Source organism: Brassica napus, chromosome A8, assembly GCF_020379485.1.
Source record: "Brassica napus cultivar Da-Ae chromosome A8, Da-Ae, whole genome shotgun sequence".
Lineage (NCBI taxonomy): Eukaryota > Viridiplantae > Streptophyta > Magnoliopsida > Brassicales > Brassicaceae > Brassica > Brassica napus.
The window spans coordinates 11263243-11285162 of NC_063441.1; the positions used below are offsets into that span (position 1 = coordinate 11263243).

General features: G+C 36.6%; 4 protein-coding genes and 1 long non-coding RNA gene across 6 annotated transcripts; 3 read left to right on the forward strand and 2 right to left on the reverse strand.

The window, feature by feature from the left end:
* Window positions 1–161: 161 nt before the first annotated feature.
* LOC106358845 (60S ribosomal protein L32-1) lies at window positions 162–1206 on the reverse strand. Its single transcript, XM_048738714.1, has 2 exons — window positions 1024–1206; window positions 162–614 (listed from the first exon to the last, which is right to left on the reverse strand). The coding sequence occupies exons 1-2, from the start codon at window positions 1111–1113 to the stop codon at window positions 303–305; spliced, it is 402 nt and encodes a 133-aa protein (XP_048594671.1). The 5' UTR covers window positions 1114–1206; the 3' UTR covers window positions 162–302.
* Window positions 1207–6734: 5528 nt separating this feature from the next.
* LOC106360855 (serine/arginine repetitive matrix protein 5-like) lies at window positions 6735–11407 on the forward strand. The gene is made up of 7 exons (XM_013800520.3): window positions 6735–7573; window positions 8311–8354; window positions 8453–8567; window positions 8654–8723; window positions 8805–10305; window positions 10413–10667; window positions 10938–11407. Exons 1-7 carry the CDS (start codon window positions 7435–7437, stop codon window positions 11193–11195), a joined length of 2382 nt encoding a protein of 793 aa, XP_013655974.2. The 5' UTR covers window positions 6735–7434; the 3' UTR covers window positions 11196–11407.
* A 176-nt stretch (window positions 11408–11583) lies between these two features.
* Window positions 11584–16176, forward strand: LOC106353447. The gene is made up of 3 exons (XM_013793207.3): window positions 11584–12032; window positions 12121–14563; window positions 14641–16176. Exons 1-3 carry the CDS (start codon window positions 12028–12030, stop codon window positions 14914–14916), a joined length of 2724 nt encoding a protein of 907 aa, XP_013648661.2. The 5' UTR covers window positions 11584–12027; the 3' UTR covers window positions 14917–16176.
* LOC106356924 lies at window positions 15293–15793 on the reverse strand. Its single transcript, XM_013796639.3, has 2 exons — window positions 15644–15793; window positions 15293–15568 (listed from the first exon to the last, which is right to left on the reverse strand). Exons 1-2 carry the CDS (start codon window positions 15791–15793, stop codon window positions 15293–15295), a joined length of 426 nt encoding a protein of 141 aa, XP_013652093.2.
* Window positions 16177–16715: 539 nt separating the features above from the next.
* LOC125577327 lies at window positions 16716–20636 on the forward strand. 2 transcript variants are annotated; one of them, XR_007315760.1, is made up of 3 exons: window positions 18255–19288; window positions 19800–19925; window positions 20014–20636. It is a non-coding gene; the product is annotated as an uncharacterized LOC125577327 (long non-coding RNA). The 2 variants fall into 2 exon arrangements; XR_007315759.1 differs by having other exon boundaries at window positions 16716–19288; window positions 19800–20636.
* Window positions 20637–21920: the final 1284 nt, after the last annotated feature.

Below are 21920 nucleotides of genomic sequence, written 5' to 3' on the forward strand. Positions count from 1 at the left end.
ACACCAGCTAAGAATTTCATTTCATTTCACGAGACGAATGCTTTTTGAGTTTTGTGAACAGAAACAATTGATCTCTTGTACAAGTGTTAATTAATTAACTATCCTGTCCGCTAAATACTCCTAACAGTGTAAGAGAATCCGAGACCATTAAAGGCCTAATCTTTGAGAAATACTGAATATAAAATAATACTTCAAGAACGGTCTTAAAACAAAAATTCATGTTTGTTGAGTGCAAACACAAAACACATGACGAAATGCAAACAAACCAGAAACAACTAAATATCTCAAGTGCTTTGTAATCTTCACTCGTCTTCTTGGCTACGGAGCCTAGCAAGCCTGTTGGTGACAACAATATCCAGCTGAGAAGCTCTCTCGACAATGGCCTTCCTCTTCTTGGTGGAGACGTTGTGAGCAATCTCTGCGCAGTAAGTCCTGTTGTGCATCATCAACAACTCGAGGTCACTCGTGTTGTGAACAACGAACTTCTTGAATCCATTGGGGAGATAGTGACGGGTCTTCTTGTCAGATCCGTAACCAACATTGGGCATCAACGTGACACCTTTGAACTTTCTTCTGACCCGAGAGTCAATACCCTTTGGCCTCCTCCAGCTTTCCTGAAAAGAAAAAGAAGACAAGGAATCACAATGAGATGGAGAGAATCAAGAACTCGAGTCAAGCTCGAGCACTTATGGTCCTAACGGTGTGGACAAAGACTACTTAAAATAGTCACTCATAAAGATGCAAACTTTAAGACTCCACTACAAACTTATTGACATATAGAACATTTCTGAAGCTTAAGGATCCAAGAAAACACAATGACAGAGACAGAACCACAATTATAGTCAAAATCGAACACTTCTGGTCCTAATGGCGTTTACAAAAGTATTTAAGATGCAAACTTGAAGTCCCAACGACACGTTTTATCATCATATCTTACATTTCTGAAGCTTAAGGATTCAAGAAAACACAGAGACTAATCTTCTAAAACCCTACAAGAACAAGAAATGAGAAAAAGGGTTTTACCTTGACAGTGATTCTACGGTCGCTCTGGGGTCTGATGAACTTGGCGGACCTCTTCTTCACGACCTTCTTGGTAAGCAACGGGACCGCCATTTTTTTGCTGCTTCCTAAGATCTCTCGATGCGACTACGTCAACAGCTGCCCAAGCCCTAAATTAGCTTTTTAAAGGGGCTATTAGGGTTTTTTATTACAGAACAATATGGGCTTTATTTGTGGCCCAAATAAATACTTCTCCGGCCTTTAAAACTATTAATATTTTCAAGAATTGTGTTTATGCATCGCCTTTTTTGCTATTTCAAAAACGTTTTCAACTTGGTAATAACATCAATTCTGGTCTTGTTTTGAGTTTTGATCAGTTTATGAACCATAACAAAGGTTTTGATCATCTTGAAAAGTCATTTGAGCTTGATTTGCAACAGCCTGTTTTCTATTCTAGTAAATCATATGATTCATTTGTCTTCAAAGAAAATGGTTTCAGTCTAAGCTCTTAAAGACATGAACTGATCACTGGTGATTTGTTTGCATCCACATGTACCTTGGACGAATTCATGCTTAGGAAGTTGTTGGAACAAAAATAACATAAAACTGAAACCAATTTTATTTGTGATTTTGTTTTGAAGCTTGATATCTTGCATTTTGAAACAAATAAACTTTAGCATATTTTGAGATCATTGCTTGAGAATTGTGTTGTTTTTGAGCTTCGATGTTATTCTGGTTTGCAATACATTCTTTGAAAAACATAGTGAACCTTTGATAAGTGATTCTCAATCCGAACTTACTCTTTTGTGTTCTGATTTTGAGAAGGATAGGCACGTTTTAAAAATGTTCAATATTATTTTGTGCCTTGATACCATTCTGGTATGTAATATTTACTTTTATGTGGATTTTGAAAGGCTGAAACGTGTGCTACATATTCTAGGGAAAGAAACTTTGATTTCATATTTGAGCAAGTATATGTCTTGCACATATGATGATCCTGGTATTCTAGTTTCTGTTTTGAGTGTCCAAGATAAACATGTTCAGTCTCAAAGAAATGAAAGGAACAAAAGCATAGACCATGCTTATCAGCCTGAGGTTTGAGATGCATGCAGGGCCGGCTTAAACTTCTAATGGGCCCCTGGGCAATTTTTTTTTAAAATTCATTATAGATAATTTAAAAAAAAACTATGGACCCTTGATAGAAAACAAACAAAAAAATTGGGTCCTTTTCTATAGTTAAATTTGTATGATTTTGGGATAGGCCCTGGACCATTGCACTGCTCGCCCTCCCTCTTGGGCCGGCCCTGAATGCATGTACTTAAGAAAAATGGCATCAAAACTCTAAAGAAGTTTATTTCCAAAATTTTCCTTCACTAAATTTTACATGTTCTTTAGATTCTTTTTGCCTGATTCATTTCCCTTTGATACAAGTTAAATGGATTCGAGGTCAAATCATTTTCAAGAGAGAGGGAATGATGTGCCCTTGCATAGTGCACCGGGCAAAACAAACATGCATGGCTTGATCATGGGAAGCAGTAAAGATATATGTTCATTGTTTGACTCATATCTTCCAAACCACGAGGTTTCTACGCATGAAATCACTTGGATAATCACTACAAGAAAACATATTTTTTACGAGGGCAATATACGTTGTAACTTCGTCGTAAACGGGGTGTTACGACGAATGCACCGCGAAACACGTTTCGTCGTAAAACGCCCGTCGTAACCGATGTTTCGTCGTAAATGACTTGTTAAGTTTACGACGAAATATATTCCTCGTAAAGCGCAGGGCAGAGATTCGTCGTAAACGACACGTAAAATTTCGTGGTAAACTCCACGTAATGGATTCGATGTAAAGCACACGTAAACATTTTCGTTGTAACACCCTCGTAAATGTTTCGATGTAAACTCCACGTAACATTTCGATGTAAAGACCACGTAAAATCTTCGATGTAAAAGACTCGTAATTATTTTCGACGGTAATCAGTTGTAAATGTTTACGTCGAGCCTACATCGACGTTTCGTTTTATAATATATTTTGAATATTATTTTTAACCTCAAATATATATATATATATAAATTTGAATTTATTTAAAATTCTGAATTTTAAATAATTTTAATTTTAAAACGAAATATGAAAAAAAAAACATTTATAAAAAAGCATTTAAAAGTCATAATATTTAAAGTCATAATACAAACCAAAATATTAAAAAAACTACATATCATCGAAGTAGTCGGTGGGGTTGCTCGGCTGTTGACGGGTTGGATCGGACTCTTGGGGATCTCGTACTGGCAACCCAAGAGCGGCTCGTCTCTGACTCAACATTCTCTGCATAACCGGGTTTCCCACGGCCATCACGTCTAGCAAATCCTCAAGAGAGTCTAAACGAACCTGCTGGCTATCCATTCGAGCTTTCATCTGAGAAGTCTCTTCATCCCGTCTCGAAGTGTATGACGAAGTTGCCCTTGCAACTTGGTTAACAGAGCCTATACCGACTATTCGTCCCTTCTTTCTAGGAGCCAGCTATAAAATTAAAACATATATTAATATAGTTATTAAAAATAATGTAAACAAAAATTTTTAGTTGTACTACCTCTTCGAAGATTCTGTCGGCTTCTTCGGTGGACAATGTGACGGGTAATCCATCGGGAGACTCCTGAGTTAGTTGCGTCTCCCGTTCTTCAATCCGAGTAGCCACTGCTTGAGCAAGTTTCTCAGATGCAGGATCCACAAAAACTCCGTCGGATGTGGCGTGAGTCATCTTGAATAGGTCAGACAGAGATGGTAAGACTCCCGTCTTCTCCAACTACAAAAAAAAATATTAAAAATTATATTAATTGAATATTTTAAAATAAATATTTAAAAACAAAACTTACAACTTCTAGACGGATGCCTGCATGTGGTTTTTGGCCGGTTCTGTGAAGCATGGGCAAATTACCATCTTTATCCTTCGTTCTTCGAGAAGCCGAGCACGAATTGGCCTTTTTGATCGAAGAGGGGTGCTTCCAGTAGGCGATGAGGCCATCCCACACATCCTTCGTGAGCTCAGTGGGCTTTCCCTCATACCCGTCGAGCTCCCACTTGTCCTTCCAATCGGAGACTGTGTTGCAGAGGCGGATCTTTGCTTTTGCAACGAATTCCGCCTTCACCATCTCGGTGATTCCCAAAGACCAATGCCACTTTTGCTGAAACACAAAAAATTTGAAAAATTACAATTAATAATAATATTTAAAAAATATATACATATTTAAAAGTGAAAATTTAATTAAATTTAAAAATCTTACCGCAAACATTTTAAACCAAGTGATCTTAACGTGATTTGGAGTCTTGCTCCAGTTCTCAACTCAATTACGGATCTCCTCGAAGAAGAATCATATCAAACGGAGTTTATATGTGATGGTTATGTCATTTACAAATCTGGAGATCTTCAGTACTCGCGAATTCAGACCACCCGAGAAGCTGGAAATGGCTAACCTTCTTTCTGTTGAACCAACGACCAATTCAATCATGAAAAAGGTAATTATTCATGTTTTAAATTTCCAAGAAAATAATCTCCCATTAACTCTTGTAGGAAAATAAAATAGGATAGCGTATAATACGTTTGCCTAGCGTACCTATATATACTTTTGTTTCTATGAAGTCAAGGAAGTGAAAATAATTTGAATCCAACCAAGCCAAGTAAAGAGGATGTTTCAAAAAAAAAGATCAAATTAGTCTTCCCTAATGAATATGCTCTTTTTAAAGATTAGAGTCGATGTCGAAGAAAAACTCGTAAGAAAATTTAATATAGTTAATTTTTGAAATATTTTAGTTGTTTTTTATCGGGACTCGTCTTTATCACATTTCCTTTGTTTTACAAAAAGATCATAGACCGTTACAAAAACAAAACAAGAAAATCTTGGGCTTGATGGTTTTCAAAAAGATTCAAAAACAGACTTGTTTGGGCAAATGGAGAAACCGATAAAATACTGGCTAAGGGAAAAGATGGATTTCGACCAGTCCTCAAAGGGACATGTCTTGGCCCATATCAGGAACATATCCTTCACTTTTCAAAGTCCTGGTCGTGGATATATCAAGAGGCAGTCCAAGTTTCAGTCAAAGACTTTATTTAGTCAAGTCTTTGTTTTCGGTCTTTTATGTCTTTCTTAGCACATTTTTCATTGGATCTCCACAACTTGTAATTCTACAAATAAGGCCTAAGATCCACAAAATCAGATAATGAGTTTTCCCCTTTTTATTTGAGTTTATATCTTCTTTCTTTGTAGAACACTTTTTGTTTCTTGGTGAGGTTATCTCCGAGTAAACAAACTTCTATTTCGTTGGACTTGTGCATCATATCAAGCAACGTATAGAAACTCTTCTTTTGTTGGACTTGTGCGTCATATCAAGAAACAACTGAAGTCTGGTAGTATCAAGAGACTTTCCGCACTTCTTGTGTCACCGTTCAGTCCACCAGTTCTCTCTTCTGGCGAGTTCATATCTCCTTAGTTCGATTGAGTGATCTTTCCCTATCCTAGGGTTCTTTAATGGCGGTGGGAAACCCCTTATGCATAGATCATTGGATGAAAGACGGGCGGCGCTTCGACAAAGGCATCCCGAATCTACTGGTCGAGACTCTCATGATCCGAGCGTTTCTGCGACATACTTCGGCAATGTGATCCCATAGTTTTTATTTTAATTTGTTTCGGTTTGTATTATAAATTTAAATATTATTTTTTGACATGTTATTTTTTATTATAAAATTTAAATTATCACATTTTGTTTTTAAATTAAAAACATTTTAATTTTCAAAATTTTCACAAATATAATAATAATTATATATATAAGAAACTATGTAATTTTGTTGTAACTTTTACAAAGAATATACATCGAAAGACTTGTAAAGTCGTCGTAAATTTTACGAGGTTTTTACATCGTGTGACATGTAAAGTCCTCATAAATTTTACATGGCAATTACATCGATGTTTAACGAGTACTTTACAACGAGAGTATACGAGGCTATTACGACGAACTCTTTCTTTCTGTGTTACGACGAAGAGTTCTCCTCGTAAATATTATGTGGATTTTACGATGAATCCTCCATTACGACATATGTTTAACAACGAAACGCGTTTCCTCGGTAGTTCGTCGTAACACTCCTATTACGACGAATTAACGAAGAATATAGCGCTCATAAAAAAGCAGTGGAGCAATTTGGGAGCAGAAGAAGCAAACTGTGTACCTACACAGACAAAGTAAGAGCAGCAGTAATATAAGAGTGAAAACAGAGATTTCTATCACATTGTTAATGTGGAATTGAAGTTTTATTGAAAGTAATGGCACTAGCAATGTCTATATTTTCTATGAATATGTTCAGGTTATCCAAGGAAGCATGTAAAAAAATAAATAGTATCCTTGCAAAGTTTAGGTGGAGCTCAAGTGATTGCAAACGATTATGTATACTTCAGATAAAAGGGAGAATGGGGTTCAGAGGTACAAAAGTTAAAACTATTCAATCAGGTTTTACTTCGGCAAACAAGTATGGACAATTTTTCACAATCCAGAAAGTTCGATGGCAAGAGACTTTTACCAAGAGTATTAAAGGCAAGAGAAGTTTCTGGAGACAATATTTTTACGGCAGCACTAAAAAAGAAGTTTCCTTTTGAACTCTGGTTCTTCTTTTTCCTTCTCAAAATCTTTCATCAGCCACCTCAAAATCACAGAGCCGGCCATAAGGCCATAATCGAAGTAACAAAAATAAAAAATGTTATAGATTATTGTTTCGCATATAAAAAGATTATAAACTTCAACCAGTCCTAGAATGTCATTATATAAAAACGTACGGTTGCTGGTTTGTTTTTGGTATTTGACTCAGTTTTATGGTTTCCTGATACTTGTTAATGCTATGCATCCTTTTAAATAACCGTACTCATACTTTATTTATGCTCCTACCAATATTTGCCTTCACTTAATGACCAGATAGACAACGTAATTGATTCTAACATCCGTTCTGAAAAACCAAACTTTATAAATTTTAGGCCCATATTACATGTATTATTTAAGTTGGGCCGCAATAATATATTTATCTTATATATCCATTACATTAAAAACGAGAATTCATATTTTTTCCATGCATCTGCTTCGGCGAGTAAACTTTGTAAAACTATTAGAATATCTTTTAAAAGTAATGAATCTACTAAATATTTTTTCCTAGATATACATACATAATTCTTGTCTAAATCACTATTTTCATGACATTGTTTCCAAATTCAAATCTTTTAGTCTTCTAAAGCCATTATTAGCCCCAGACCCAAAGAGCGTAAGAATAAAAGACGAGTTTTCCCCAATATTCGAAGCTTACGATTGAAAATCACAAGCTTGAATAAAGAAGCTTGACTTTAAAGCATTTTGATTTCGAATCTGATTTCTGTTTTCGAGAGAGAGAGAAAGTGAAAATGGGCTCTAAAGGCAGCGTTCAAAAGATGATTCAGAGTTTGAAAGAGATCGTGAACTGTTCCGACTCAGAGATCTACACGATGCTTGTGGAGTGCCATATGGATCCTAACGAAACCGTTATTCGTCTCATTTCTCAAGGTTTTTTCTCGTCTTTCTTCTTTCCTTCAAGCTCTTGTAGCTTCACGGGTGAATTTTCGTAAAATAGATAGACATTAATGGCTAGCGCCTAGGGGACCTCGACGGGCTTAGACATTTGCAAATTATTAATTTTTGATTAGAATTTTATATTAACATTATATATAAATTTCCAGCGCTTAATAACAAATATTTTGGTAAATATAAAACAAAATTGAATTTACAAAATAAAAACACAAACAAATTTGTGAACTTGCATAAAGAAAAAAAGTTGGGGAGAAAGGATCACCGCTTGATTATAGACAAACTGAAAGTAAAGATGATGATACAATTAAATTGATCATAATTCAATTTGATATTTTTTATTTGTTTTTAATTTATCTAAAAATGTGATTCGAAAAAAAAAACTAAAAAGCACATGAAAAAAACTGGAAATTTAACCGATTTATACCAATTTCGATTGATTTAGACCAATTTGGATTGATTTAAAATGATATGTGGCCATTTAAACCGATTTGGATTTTCTAGAACCGTTTAAATCGGATTTTAGAAAAATAGTTTTGGTTATTACCGATTTGCGTCTGCCTAAACCATTATTTAGAACACTGATTTTCATTTTTACCTGATTATGGAAGTATATAAAATTAGTTTTTTTTGGTATTGATTATGTGTTTTTCTATAATTCTCTGCTTGTTCAATTCTGACTTTCTTATAATGCTGTTTCGTTTCAAACATTTCAGATGCTTTTCAAGAGGTGAAGAGCAAGCGAAACAAAAATAAAGATGTTAGTTATTACATATTGTTTATTATAATGCCGTTATAGTTTTCAGATGACTAGTTCCATTTCGACTCATTTTTTTCTTGTTTTGTCTCTTTGGTCAGACTAAATATCAAGCAGAGTCATGGAGACGTGGAATCCCAAATCGTGGAGCTAGAAACAGTGCTAAGTCCAGTTACAACACCGCTCGAGGTGGCGGCAACAAATTTAACTCCAATGGTAATAATATGGTTATGTTTTTCTTCTCTTAGTTGTGGTTGATAGTCTGAACCAATGTCTAAACTTGTTGATCTGTTTTGGTTCAGAGACAAGACTTGCTCAAAGAGGGAAGGGAGCACGCAACCATTGGGCTGGCTCTTCTTCAGCACCAAAAAGGTTCTCATCTATTCATGTGGTACTCTTATCATAGTTTAATATCATGTGTGTGTGTGTGTGTCTAACTCCTTTGCTTTTTAGTGATCCTAAAAACGCTGAAGTTCAGGAAGCAGCACCAGCGGGTTCAACTGGTGCTGCAGCTTCTTCCTCTTCGCTGCCACCACCAGCGTATCAATCCGCTTGGGCCAAAGCTAACCCCGGGAAGAAAACTATGGCTGAGATTGTGAAAATGGGTAAGCCTCTTCATCAGAAGAAAGTCAGTGTGCCTCGTTCATTAGAGACGCAAGAGAGGGGAAGCAAAGCTCCTTTGAAAGATGAAGGGTCTTCAACTGAGAAGCAAGAGAGGGGAAGCAAAGCTCCTTTGAAAGATGAAGGGTCTTCAACTGAGAAGCAAGAGAGGGGAAGCAAAGCTCCTTTGAAAGATGAAGGGTCTTCAACTGAGAAGCAAGAGAGGGGAAGCAAAGCCCCTTTGAAAGATGAAGGGTCTTCACTTGAGAAGCAAGAGAGGGGAAGCAAAGCTCCTTTGAAAGATGAAGGGTCTTCAACTGAGAAGCAAGAGAGGGGAAGCAAAGCCCCTTTGAAAGATGAAGGGTCTTCACTTGAGAAGCAAGAGAGTAGAAGCAAAGCTCCTTTGAAAGATGAAGGGTCTTCATTTGGAAAGCAAGAGAGGGGAAGCAAAGCCCCTTTGAAAGATGAAGGGTCTTCACTTGAGAAGCAAGAGAGGGGAAGCAAAGCTCCTTTGAAAGATGAAGGGTCTTCAACTGAGAAGCAAGAGAGGGGAAGCAAAGCCCCTTTGAAAGATGAAGGGTCTTCACTTGAGAAGCAAGAGAGTGGAAGCAAAGCTCCTTTGAAAGATGAAGGGTCTTCACTTGAGAAGCAAGAGAGGGGAAGCAAAGCTCCTTTGAAAGATGAAGGGTCTTCAACTGAGAAGCAAGAGAGGGGAAGCAAAGCCCCTTTGAAAGATGAAGGGTCTTCACTTGAGAAGCAAGAGAGTGGAAGCAAAGCTCCTTTGAAAGATGAAGGGTCTTCATTTGGAAAGCAAGAGAGTGGAAGCAAAGCTCCTTTGAAAGATGAAGGGTCTTCATTTGAGAAGCAAGATGTTTCTGATCCAGTGCCTTCTCTCTTGAAACCATTTTCTGTACCTAAAACACATGCCGACCAAGTTGCATTTCATCAACATGTGGATGAGTCTCAAATGGATGATGAGGTCCTCGAGACGAAAACAAATCAAGTTGCATTTCATCCTGATTTAGACCAGGTTGCGCAATTGTCACACTTGAGGTTTGGTAGCTTTGGCTTGATAGGATCAGGCCGAGCTAGTAGTCGCTTTAATTATAACTTGGAGGACACGCAAGAGACAGAGGAGGATTCATCTTTCAGACAACAGGACACTAACTTCTATGGAGGGGAGGAAGAACTTAGATATAATGCTACTGATGAACAAACATCCTATCAAATAGATTCGACCGCTAGAAACTACCATGCTTCATCAGATTCTGAAAGAGAAGCGGCACATCATGAAGAACCTCCTCAAGAAGATCCATATATGCAGAATCTTGACAGCTTCTTCACCAACGTAATGGTAAATATCTCCTTTTAAAATCCATTAAGTAATCGAAATTTCATTTAAAAGATATTAACCATATAAATTATTTGACACCAATTGCTTACAAAAAATTCTTCTTGCAGGATCTAAGAGATGAGAGTATATCTCCTCCCGGTGGAGGACAACAAGCAGCAGCTGTTTATCAACATCCCGCCTTATACCCATACTTTAATCAACATGGAATGCCATTAGGGTATCATGGTAACTTCATAAGTGATCCATTCATGCCCCATGGTTACATGCATCCGGGTTTTCAGCAAGGGTTTCCTGTTGGTAACCATCAGGCTCCTCTAGTTGTGGTTATTCCTCCCTCTGCCTCATCACTTCAGCAGCAGCAGGTAAACCAATATATTGTTTTGTTGGTGTGAGCATCTGAAGTTCTAGTTCTTTTCTTGGTTTGGTTTGGTTTTGTTTTCTATGGTTTGGTTTATGCTGAATTAGAACTGGAATTTAGTTTTGGCTCCGTTTGGTGTGAAAATTTAGTGAGTTTCCATGTTTATAAAGGTTAATAGGTGAATTTTTGTTTGGCTTTTGGTTAGAAGAATTTTGGATATCTATTTTGCAACCCTTATTAACCTGTAGGTTCTTTCTTTTGTTTTGATCCGCAGAACGAAAACACATTTGCCTGGCAACGACCACACATGCGTGTGGCTCCCAGTAGCGAAGTTTACATCTACAGTGTTAATCCAAACATGCAGCCTCCCGGTTTCGTTCAAGCCCAACAACTGCACCAGCAACAGCTGTCTCAACAAGCTTTAATGTCACTGGACCAACTCCGTCATCAGCATCAGCATCAGCATCATCAACAAAGTGCTGGAGAGGCGTCTAGTCAGACTCAAGAACAGCTATGGCCCAATAACAACTAGTGATCAAAATAAAAACCCCTCTCTCCATGCCTTGCTTTCTCTTTCCTTTTTTACTTTTGTGATGTTTGTTATTCCCGAACAGCGATGAGTTGATTCAGAACTATGAAAATGGTGTTGTGTGTGTTTGCATGTTTGGCTAATAAGATTTATGAGGGGGTTTGTTAAAGACTTTTTTAATGGTTGGTTTGTTGACTTGAAATTCTGTTTTTGTTTTTGTTTTTGTCTTTACTCTTTAAACTCTTCAGTCTTGACATCATATTATTAGACCAGATTTCACGCTAGTGATCGTTTAGTCCTTGCTATTTGAGAGGCATGGATTATAAAAACAAGATCACACTATATAGAACTACATTTTAGGTCCAAATAGTGTAAATATAGGAAAATTGTTACGCAGCTACACAGACTATGTAGCATCACATGGCCAACCATCCAGAGTAAACAAATGTATTGAAACCTACACGAAGTATATGTCGCACATAACGACATGTGATGATTAGCAAAAAATTATGTGTTTAACATCACAAACCCACTTAACCTCGTCGGAACCTGGTTAATCTCTTCGGAACAGTAAAACCGAACCCGATTTACCCGGTTTTTAAAAAAACCCGACCCACCCTTAATTAACCATAAACCCGACCCAGATTTAACCTAAATCTAGCCCAATTCTGCAATTTAGAAGCCCATTAAAATGAGAAAAGAAGAAATCGAATCAAGAACTCAACTTTCCCCGTTCTTCGAATCGTGAGAGAGAGAGAACGAACAAGTGCAAAAGAAGTGGATTTTGTGGCTAAATTCGCAAGAGAAGAGTGAATCGGTGAAGAATCAAGTCGAGATGAGGTATTTCTTTGAATTTAAATGGTTGATTTCTGGGTTTGCAATATGTCGGATTTGAGATTCTAAAGTATCTTTGTTCTTTCTGATGTAGTGTCTCGGTGAAAGTGAAATGCTTTCACTCTGGTCGGTTTAAAGATGAAGGTGGATTGTGTTATGTAGATGGAACCGTCGACGAGTTCGAGTTGGATGCGGATTCTCTTTTCACGAACTTGGTAATGAAGATGTTTGAGAAAAGGATAGTGATTGGGAAGTTGTGGTTCAAGCTACCATTCCATGAGTTGGAAGATAGGAAACCTTTATTTGAAAATGTCGAAGCCAATAAGAAGAGAATGGAATCTTCAGCGCGTTGGTACAAGGAGCTCGACATCTATGTAGAGAGAGATAGGGTTGTTCTAGCTGAAGAAGGTAGCACGAATGTTGGAGTTCAAGAAAGGGTTATGAACGTTGAACCAGAAGAAGAGGGTCTGCATGATAGAGCTGAAAAACAGTGTGAGAAGCTCTGTGAAAAGCTGGCTGAAAAGAATTCTGAGACGGGTTTGATGTTTGATGAAGATGAAGATGAGGCGTTAGACACTTTGTATGATCCTCTTGCAGACGACTCGGATGATGAGAAGTGTTCAGAAGATGCCTTGTCAGAATCTTCAGAATCGAATGATGAGGCGGAAGTTGTTGAAGAGGATATAGTAGACATCGACAATGTGAACTATGAGGAACAGATACCAGACAAAGATGAGGTGTACCCTGCTACAGACGATTCATCTGGTGATGAAGAAGAACAAGCTGAGAGATTAGTGCAAAGGGGTTTACCGGATGGAGTGTTCAGCTTGAGACAGCTCTTCAGCAGTGGGTCAGAATTTAAGAAGAATGTCATAAGATACATCCTGAAGACTGGGCGTAATGTGATATTTGATAGATGGGAAAAGACTAAGCTTGGTGCAAAGTGTGGTGAAAAGAATTGTGGATGGAGGATATATTGCTCTGTTGAAGAACCTATCGGCAAATGGATGGTTAAGGTATATGAAGATGAGCATCAATGTCATCCTGTGGGGCGGTGCAAGCTTATCAAGAGCCCTGTTGTTGCTGATTTGTTTCTTGAAGATATAAGGCGAGATCCAGAGATGAGTGCACCGGAGATCAAAGATGAAATGAAAAGGAGATACAACATTATCATCTCGCCTGCTCAGTCACAAGTTGCTAGAAGACTGATTTTCGATAAGTTGCAAGCTGAAACTGATGAACAATTTGCAAGACTTAGAGACTACGAGCATGAAATCAAGAGGACCAACAAAAACACTACTGTGGAGATCAACACAACTCGTAGAGAAGATGGAAGTGAAGCATTTTCACAAATGTACTTATGCTTTGCGGCTCTAAAGACTTCATGGAAGCAACACTGCAGACCAGTTATTGGTTTGGACGGTACGTTTTTGAAGCACTCAATGCAGGGAATGATATTAACTGCTATTGGAAGGGATCCTAATAACCAGATATACCCGATAGCGTGGGCTGTAGTTTCTTCTGAAAATAATGATAATTGGGAGTGGTTTATCCACAAAGTCAAGGTCGACTTGGACTTGGGTGAAGGCGATGAGATCACAATAATATCTGATATGCACAGAAGTTTGATCCACGGTGTTGCTACTGAGTTGCCAAAGGCAGAGCATTGGGCTTGTGCAAGACATATCTACGCCAATCTGAAGAAACTGCACAAGTCAGACACACTGAAGCCAATGTTTTGGAGGGTCGCAAGCAGCTACAATGAAGCTGATTTCAAGCAAAATTTAGCTGCATTTAGAGAGTTTGACCCCTTGGCATGTGATGAGCTCCTTAAGAGAGACCACCGGACTTGGTGTAGGGCGTTTTTTAGGATTGGTTGCTGTTGTGCAGACACACACAACAACTTGACAGAGTCCTTTAATAGGACTCTAAAGGTGGCACGGAAGAAACCTTTTGTCCAGATGTTAGAGCTGATAAGGAGAGATGCAATGCAAAGGATTGCCAACCGCTTTGAACTAGCTCGTAAGGAACCTGCAAGGCATACTAAGAAAGCAAGAAAGGAGGTTGAGAAGTCGTGTGATGAAGCTCAACACTGTCGTTCTGTCTCTAGCACTGGTGGGAGGTATGAGGTTGTTGAGGGAACTAATGGATACTCGGTGAAATTGCACAAGAGGACATGTGCGTGTAGAAAGTGGGATCTAACTGGGATTCCATGTCGTCATGCTGTGTGTGCGATCAGGGAGAACACAGGCTTGGTTGAAGACTACATATCTGATTACTACACGACCGAGAAATGGAGAGAGACTTATCGAAGAGATTTGAAGCCGGTCAATGGACCAAAATTTTGGGTTGAGTGTGGAGGAGGACGCATTGTTGGACCACCTTACAAACGTCCTCCAGGAAGACCTAAGGGAAAAGCTAGGATCAAAGGAGTACATGAGTCACCCTCAAAAAAGAGGGTTGGTCGCAAAGGAAGGGTACCACACTGTGGTATTTGCAGTGAGAAAGGTCATAACTCAAGGACATGCCCCACTGAGGTATGATCTTATTTTCTTAAGTGTGTTTTATGCTGATTATGTCTGCGCTTATTGAGTTTTTCTTTGTCTTTCGACAGTCTCCGGAGACCAGGGAAAAACGAAGACGGCTAAGTAAGCAATGTGAAGAAGATGCTGAAGAAGCAGCTGCAAGGAATGGTCAAGATGAAGCAAACGATGAAGCTCAGGAAACAGCTGAAATGGAAGCTGATTTGGCAGCTCAAATGGAAGATCAAGTAGAAGTTGAGTTTATTTCTTCTACTGCACCTCAGCCAAGCCAACCAAGCCAAGGAAACCAAGCACCACAACGAAACCTCAGAAGAAGCAGTCGCTTGGCAGCTTTGCTTTTCGGTTGAAGGGAGGTTTATCCTTTTTTTGAAAAACAATTTACATGTGGTAACATGTTCTCGGGTACCTTATTAGGATTGTTTTACATGTTTTAACATGTCCTCGGAAAGCTTCTTTTTTCATGTTCTATCATGTTAACGATGATGTAATGTTTAAACTTCAACTATGTATTCCATTTTGAACTGGTTTATCTACTTCTAGTTTATGATTATAGTTTGTCATTCTAAGCTTCTTATAAATGTAAAACATCTCAATACTAGCCTAAAATATCATCACATTACACATTCATCATTCATTACATAACCAGTTTTTTTTAGAAACATAAGACTCATTCATCACATAACTAGTCTTTAGAAAGGAAAAGAAACAGAAGACTCAACACTCTTAATCACTAACAATACAACACAGTTTCAGAAACTTATTCTTCCAACCAAGGTTGGGGTTCAAACGTTTCATCTCATCTTCACTTCCATTTGATTTTGCAGCCTCTTTCTTCTCCAATTCCATAGAAAGTTCCAAATTTCTATTTCTCAGTTCATTGATCACTCTTCTTTTCTCTCTAATTTCATCTCTAGCTTCAATCAACGCTCTTTTTGGCCACCCAGTGACTTCTCCTTCATCGAACCATTCAAAGAATTTGCAGTGTTCATTGCCCATTTCCTATACCCAAATACATACAAGATGTACTCACTCCAAAAAAAATAGTAACCAATTGTGAGCAGAAGAATTGTGTACCTTATACAGTTCACAACCAAAAAATTTTCGCCCAGGATTCTTATTTGTCCACGCAGTGAAAATCTTGGCGGGCAACCCACAGTCACACATTCTTCTGCCTCCAATAGATCTGCTCCGCCTAAAACTCGAAGATTCAGCGTTGTAAGTCATCGTCTCACACTCTCGGGTCTTCGTCTTCCTCTTGTAACTCAGTAGCCTCTGTTTCTTTTTTTCTTGTTGAGAGAAGGAGATAAAGGTCTGAGAGACCAGATTTTAGATTTAGGTTAAATCTGGGTCGGGTTTATGGTTAATTAAGGGTGGGTCGGGTTTTTTTAAAAACCGGGTAAATCGGGTTCGGTTTTATTGTTCCGAAGAGATTAACCGGGTTCCGACGAGGTTAAGTGGGTTTGTGATGTTAAACACATAATTTTTTGCTAATCATCACATGTCGTTATGTGCGACATATACTTCGTGTAGGTTTCGATACATTTGTTTACTCTGGATGGTTGGCCATGTGATGCTGCATAGTCTGTGTAGCTGCGTAACAATTTTCCGTAAATATATGATTATATATATATAATGATTATATATCCCTTTCTTATTAAAAGAGAAGCATTCCTACAAACTAACCTTATCTTCATGTGTTATTAACCAAAATGCCATTTTTTACGTGTCATTACAAGAGCTCTTCTCACACCTTTTAACTGAAAGCCATTTTTTCACTAGAATAATTACAAGTATTGCCATTGTTATAAATGAACCTTCTTAAACATTTATAATAGTTAGTTGCATCAATGATTCTTTATCATGACTAATTTGTATATTAAACTTAGATATAACATGTTTACAATTCCACATAAGCCGAACAGATATAAAGTAAATTATATAGTTATATACTTTTATAAATATACACAAAATAATTATATTACATAGTTGATATGGCGTACTATATATAAAAATAATAATTATATAATATTTATATAAATATATGTATAATAATTATATTATATAGTTGATATGGTCGTACTATATACAAAAAAAATTATATAATAAATAAATATATATATATATATATTAATAATTAAATTATATAATTGAAATGGTCGTACTATATACAAAAGAAAATAATAATTTAATCATATAACTATAATTTAATATTATATACAAAATAATTATATTATAGTTATATGAGTATATACAGGATAATTATATTATAACTAGGTGACCGGTCCGCACCCTGTGCGGGCATAAGAAAATTTAAAATATGGACTAAATCTTATATAGTTTTATAAGTAACAGATTTTATAATATAATACCACCGTCTTGGGAGAATTCATCAGCCATGGAAAAAAACTTGTACTCAATATTTGAGATGGACGAGAGGAAACAAAGTAGCTTCAGTATGAAGAGGTAGATATTGTGTGTACGTATAATTGCAACGTCCCAAAATAATTTGTATGTTTACGAAGAAACTTTCATTCAAAATATGGAATAAATAGTGCATAGTTTTAGAAGTATCAGATTTTATATTATCATTAATTAGAAATGTATTGTATATTTGTCGTAATTTTTTAATGTTGGTGAATAATATTTTTTTTCCATTAATAATAAAAAAACATTTGTGTAGACATAGTAAAAGAAAACATAATAAAAAAAAATTCAAAATATTATCCATAAACAATATAAATTATGAAGTACAATTGTCGAAAAATAAAGAAAAATCAATTAGAAACCTGCAAAAAATTAAATAAATTTTGTAAGTAATTTGACGGGTTAACATTATTTGATAGATTTATAAGTTTCTAAATAAAAGTTAACATGAAATAACATTAAATTGACAGACAGTCATCGAAATAGTCAAAAACGAGATGCTCCTGAATACAATCGGTCTCCTAACTCATCACTACCCATCTGGAAAATACAAAAAATAAATAATTGTAACAGTTTATATACTTAAAATGTTGTATTTGAAAAGAAAGTAGATTAAAATTACATACCGTGACTGCGGAATATTCTGAAAAACTTGTGTGTAGACAACATTCAATGTTTTTGTCTGCGTTTTCCCTTCTTTACCAGTTATTAGGATTTTTAATCCAGATCTCGACTTAACTCTTGAAAGTGCAACGTAGAGCTGACCATGACAGAACACTGGCCTAGGCAGAAACAACCCAACACTTTCCAGTGTTTGACCTTGACTTTTGTTGATGGTTATCGCGAAAGCCAAAATAACTGGAAACTGTCTTCGACGCATTCTGAAAGGAAACTTTGTGTCAGCTGGTGTGACAAACATTCTAGGGATCCAAACCGGATGTCCAACAATTTTGTTTCCGGTTATAATTCTACCTTCTATCACATGGGGCAATAACTGAGTAACAATTAGCCTAGTACCATTACATAAACCATATGCAACATCCATGTTACGAAGACACATGATAGGAGCACCAACCTTGAGCTTCAAACAATGTCTAGGCAGTCCAACCACTTTAACACTGTTCAAAAACTCTGCAGGATATACTACATTTTCTTCTATGTCAACATCGGATGGGATAATACTGTCAGAGCTAAGGTAAACCTTCTCTTCTCCTGAAAGCATATGTAAATCCTTTTGTTTAGTGATATATAAAAAGTTAGTTGAACATAAGAATCCTACTATATAAAAGAAGCTAAATTCTAGCTTTTCTAGAGGTGCCACATGGGCAAAATAATCCCCACCTATCAAACTGCCATGTCATTATGAACTGGGCTTGGAGTTAACATTCGCAGCCCATTTAAACCATTTCAAAGCCCAGTTTAAAATTCTCTAAAATCCTGCGCAAGATCCGTCGACTGTTGACCATCCGAGCAAGCTCACCTTCGAAGGAGCCCCGCAGCCCCAAGACGCTGTGGTCCAGAGGACCCGACTCCAAACCCTACTCACATCCAATCTTCCGTGACGCCGCCGCCTCCAAGTTCAAGAAACCACGCACTGCTCCATCTTCATTCTGATGGAGAGAGACCATACCGGAGGTGAGCATCTCAAGAGAAACCACCATCCTTTCAAGGGTCGTCCCTTTGACGATTTGCATCTCCAGATCTGGACGAAAAAGTTTCAAACCCCGATAGTTGACTAGCGGCTCTGGCTTTGTCTTCGACGCCCTCAATCGGAGCTCATCCGCCGAGAGAGCCGACGAACCACCAGGATCTGAAGCTTACATGGAGAAACCGTGCCGTGCATGTTCCGTCAGTCGAGATCAGTTGCCGTAGAGAAAGAAAAAGTGGGGGTGGGAGACCTCTGAACAACCGACGGAGACGCCGGAGAAGGAGACTCCACCCGGATGAAAAGACGAAGCGAAGAACTCTAGAGAGAAAAAGATAGAGGGCGTCGATGCCAGACAAAGGCTTTGTTACCTAGAATAGTTTTTGCTATCAAATTATTTTACTGAGGCAACGATTTGAAATATGTATTTTTGAAGATTTTTATTTTTACTTTTGAGGAACTTCGGAGTATTTTAAACATCTAGATCATGTGATTGATTGCTTTAGTTTCTAAATATATAATCTTGGTTTATCTTTGATCTACTCATGTAGACATTCCCACTGTCGATCAGTGAAACAATTGGAAGCACTGAATCCTGCTCTGTCTCCGGTAGAGAATTCGATGCTTCTCTACTGTAACTGGGTTTTCCTGTAAGACCCTTTACTTTATACCTTTTTGTGAATATATATGATGATATTGTGTAGAAACCTTAGACTGTGGTTGAGAATTGCAACACTCCTAAAATACATTAATTCCTAACTGAGAATGAGATATTGCTGGCTTTTAAATACATGTTTATAATGTTCCACGAGTCGTCACTATAATTAAACATCACTTGGTTTTTGTTGTCTTCTCTTATAAAACATGCACACTGCGTTTCTTTAAAGTGAATAGTATAATTCAGTTTAATAACGTTAAAAACAAATAGAAAAACAATTAATTAGACCTATGCTTGATTGCTTTTTGACCTTTATGATCTCTGCATTCTAAGCAATCTGGTAAATTTATGGCGATGCGAATTTTTTTTGGCTTATTTCATGTTGAATTTGAAGGCTAAGACCATTTTAAATGGGGTTTTAATTCAAAATATTTTCTTAATATACTTCCGTTGTCTTGGATGGATTAAGAAAGTGAATGTTTACTGTGTATTTTTACGTGCAGGGGGAGTATATTCAGAGTGAACCGGTATGTCTATGGTCGAGCGAGAGCCAGTCCCTTGAATCTCGAAGACCTCAAATGCTGAAACTGGTGATAGTGGATGTGAACTAAACAATTTGAATAGTCAAGGTAGGATCAATGATGCAGACAGTCGTTTAGTTCATAATTGTAGAGAGGCTGGCAATCAAAGTTTGCTGGTTATGTTAACTAATTCTAGGCGCTGTAATAATCGTGGCACAAGTCTGGGAGAAAGGACTGCATGTGTAGAAGGCTGGCAGGGGATGAAAATATCCAGAGTGAATGAGTTTTCTCAAAGTTTAGAAATGGGGATGAATGAGAGTTGAATAGCCATCAAACGGGTGTTCCTCTTCTTCAGTTCAAGCAGAGGAGAACAGACAAGGCAATCGTTTAAAGGGACTAGCGAGATATCATATGAACAGTTTCTGCAAACTCCTGAAGATGGTACTAGATGTTCGGAGATCAAAAGTTGGTACGATATATGTGATGTAAGAAGAGATCAAGGGCGTTTCAACATATTTGGAGAAATACAGTGGGAGAACAGGCGACTGAGTCAAGCGTTGCTAGGACCGGCCAAAGCTTACTTGGAATTTATTCTGATCCGGAATGGTCTCAATTGGAAGCGATGCTACATTCTTTCCTCGGGATGATGATAATGGCGTGGAACTCAGAGAACTCGGGAGCATGTGAACTTTTTTAATGTTTTTGTCGTAGTGGCCACACTTCACAACGTGAAATTATGTATGATGTCTGAATTACAAGAGACGTGTTTCAAATTTTCTGCAAAGTGGATTTATGCAAAATCATGACCAGTTGATACAATCTTACATGGACATACAAAAGCCCAAATAATGTCAGCTGGAAGAACATTGGATTTTTCTTGACCCTCCATTACTATATAACAGTAAGATGGTAGGCAAAGAGTATCAACTGAAATCTCCTTTGGCTCTACCCTCCCCAGTGATCTTATGTAGTAGGTTGAACAGAAGCAAAGCCAGCTCAAAGAAATGGGTTGAAAGAGTTGAAGATCATGAGGATGTACCCTTCTCTGTACTTTTGGGTGTTTCCTCTCTTCGATTGTTGTTTTCCTTTTCAGTTAGATCTTTAGTTGTACGGTACTATTTGTTCTCACGGAAGCAAAAAAGGAAAACATAATTGTTTGAACCACATAAATATATTATGTACATTTACAAATTCAACTAAATAAATAGCTACTAATAATTAATTTAAAGAGTATACTTTTATTAATAACAAGTGTGAAAATGATACAATCATATTTAAAATATATACTGATAAGAAAATCATGATAAATAATTGTATTTTAGTATTCTTAATTATTATAAAAGTTAAATAAAATTGTTAATATAATTTGGCTTTAAAATTTTGTTCAAATATCAAACTTAGTGAAGATTGTGTTGTAAGAGCATCTCAATTGTATTACTCAATTTTTACTTTAAAATGGTGCAACACTAAAATGGAGTTGTGTTTTATTCCAATGTATTATTCGATTTTTTTATTTCAACAAAAAATATTCCAAAATAATTTTACTTTTATTTAAATAATAACTGTTAACAATACCTTCAACTTATAAAAAAATACCAATTAACCTCAACTATTTTATGTTTACAAAACTTCCATAAAATATAATTTATTTACATTAAATATTTATTATTAAAAAATACAATAATCGTAAATATATATAAAATATCATATTTTGGTTCAATAATGAACATTATAATATTTTTTTCACAAATGGTCAACTAATGCATTTTATAATGAATAATGAGTTTTTATCTTTGAATTTAATAAATCAAGCAAAAACATTTATAAAATTGGTCATTTTTATCGTTTGGATAATACTTGCCAATTTTGGCAGTTCTAAAAATGATATATCAGATTATTAAATCACTTATTTTATTTATTTTATATTTTTATGTTTAGTTTTGGTATTTTTATTAGTTTATGTATCTTTATTTGAAATTATTAAATATTCTCTTATGGAAATCACATTTTCATGTTATTGTATTATTTTTAAATTTTAAATATTTAAGTATTACATAAAAATGAGGAAAAAGTATGTAATAAACAAATTTAAGATTTAAAGAA

Bases quoted from the DNA above. Each gene is read 5' to 3' on its own strand.
- LOC106358845 (XM_048738714.1), bottom strand. From the start codon at position 1,113: ATGGCGGTCCCGTTGCTTACCAAGAAGGTCGTGAAGAAGAGGTCCGCC. The intron at 615-1,023 runs GTAAAACCCTTT...TTTTCTTTTCAG, and splicing joins ACCGTAGAATCACTGTCAAG to GAAAGCTGGAGGAGGCCAAA.
- LOC106360855 (XM_013800520.3), top strand. From the start codon at position 7,435: ATGGGCTCTAAAGGCAGCGTTCAAAAGATGATTCAGAGTTTGAAAGAG. The intron at 8,355-8,452 runs GTTAGTTATTAC...CTCTTTGGTCAG, and splicing joins AGCGAAACAAAAATAAAGAT to ACTAAATATCAAGCAGAGTC. The intron at 10,668-10,937 runs GTAAACCAATAT...TTTGATCCGCAG, and splicing joins CATCACTTCAGCAGCAGCAG to AACGAAAACACATTTGCCTG.
- LOC106353447 (XM_013793207.3), top strand. The intron at 14,564-14,640 runs GTATGATCTTAT...GTCTTTCGACAG, and splicing joins CAAGGACATGCCCCACTGAG to TCTCCGGAGACCAGGGAAAA.
- LOC106356924 (XM_013796639.3), bottom strand. From the start codon at position 15,793: ATGACTTACAACGCTGAATCTTCGAGTTTTAGGCGGAGCAGATCTATT. The intron at 15,569-15,643 runs GTACACAATTCT...ATTTGGGTATAG, and splicing joins TTGGTTGTGAACTGTATAAG to GAAATGGGCAATGAACACTG.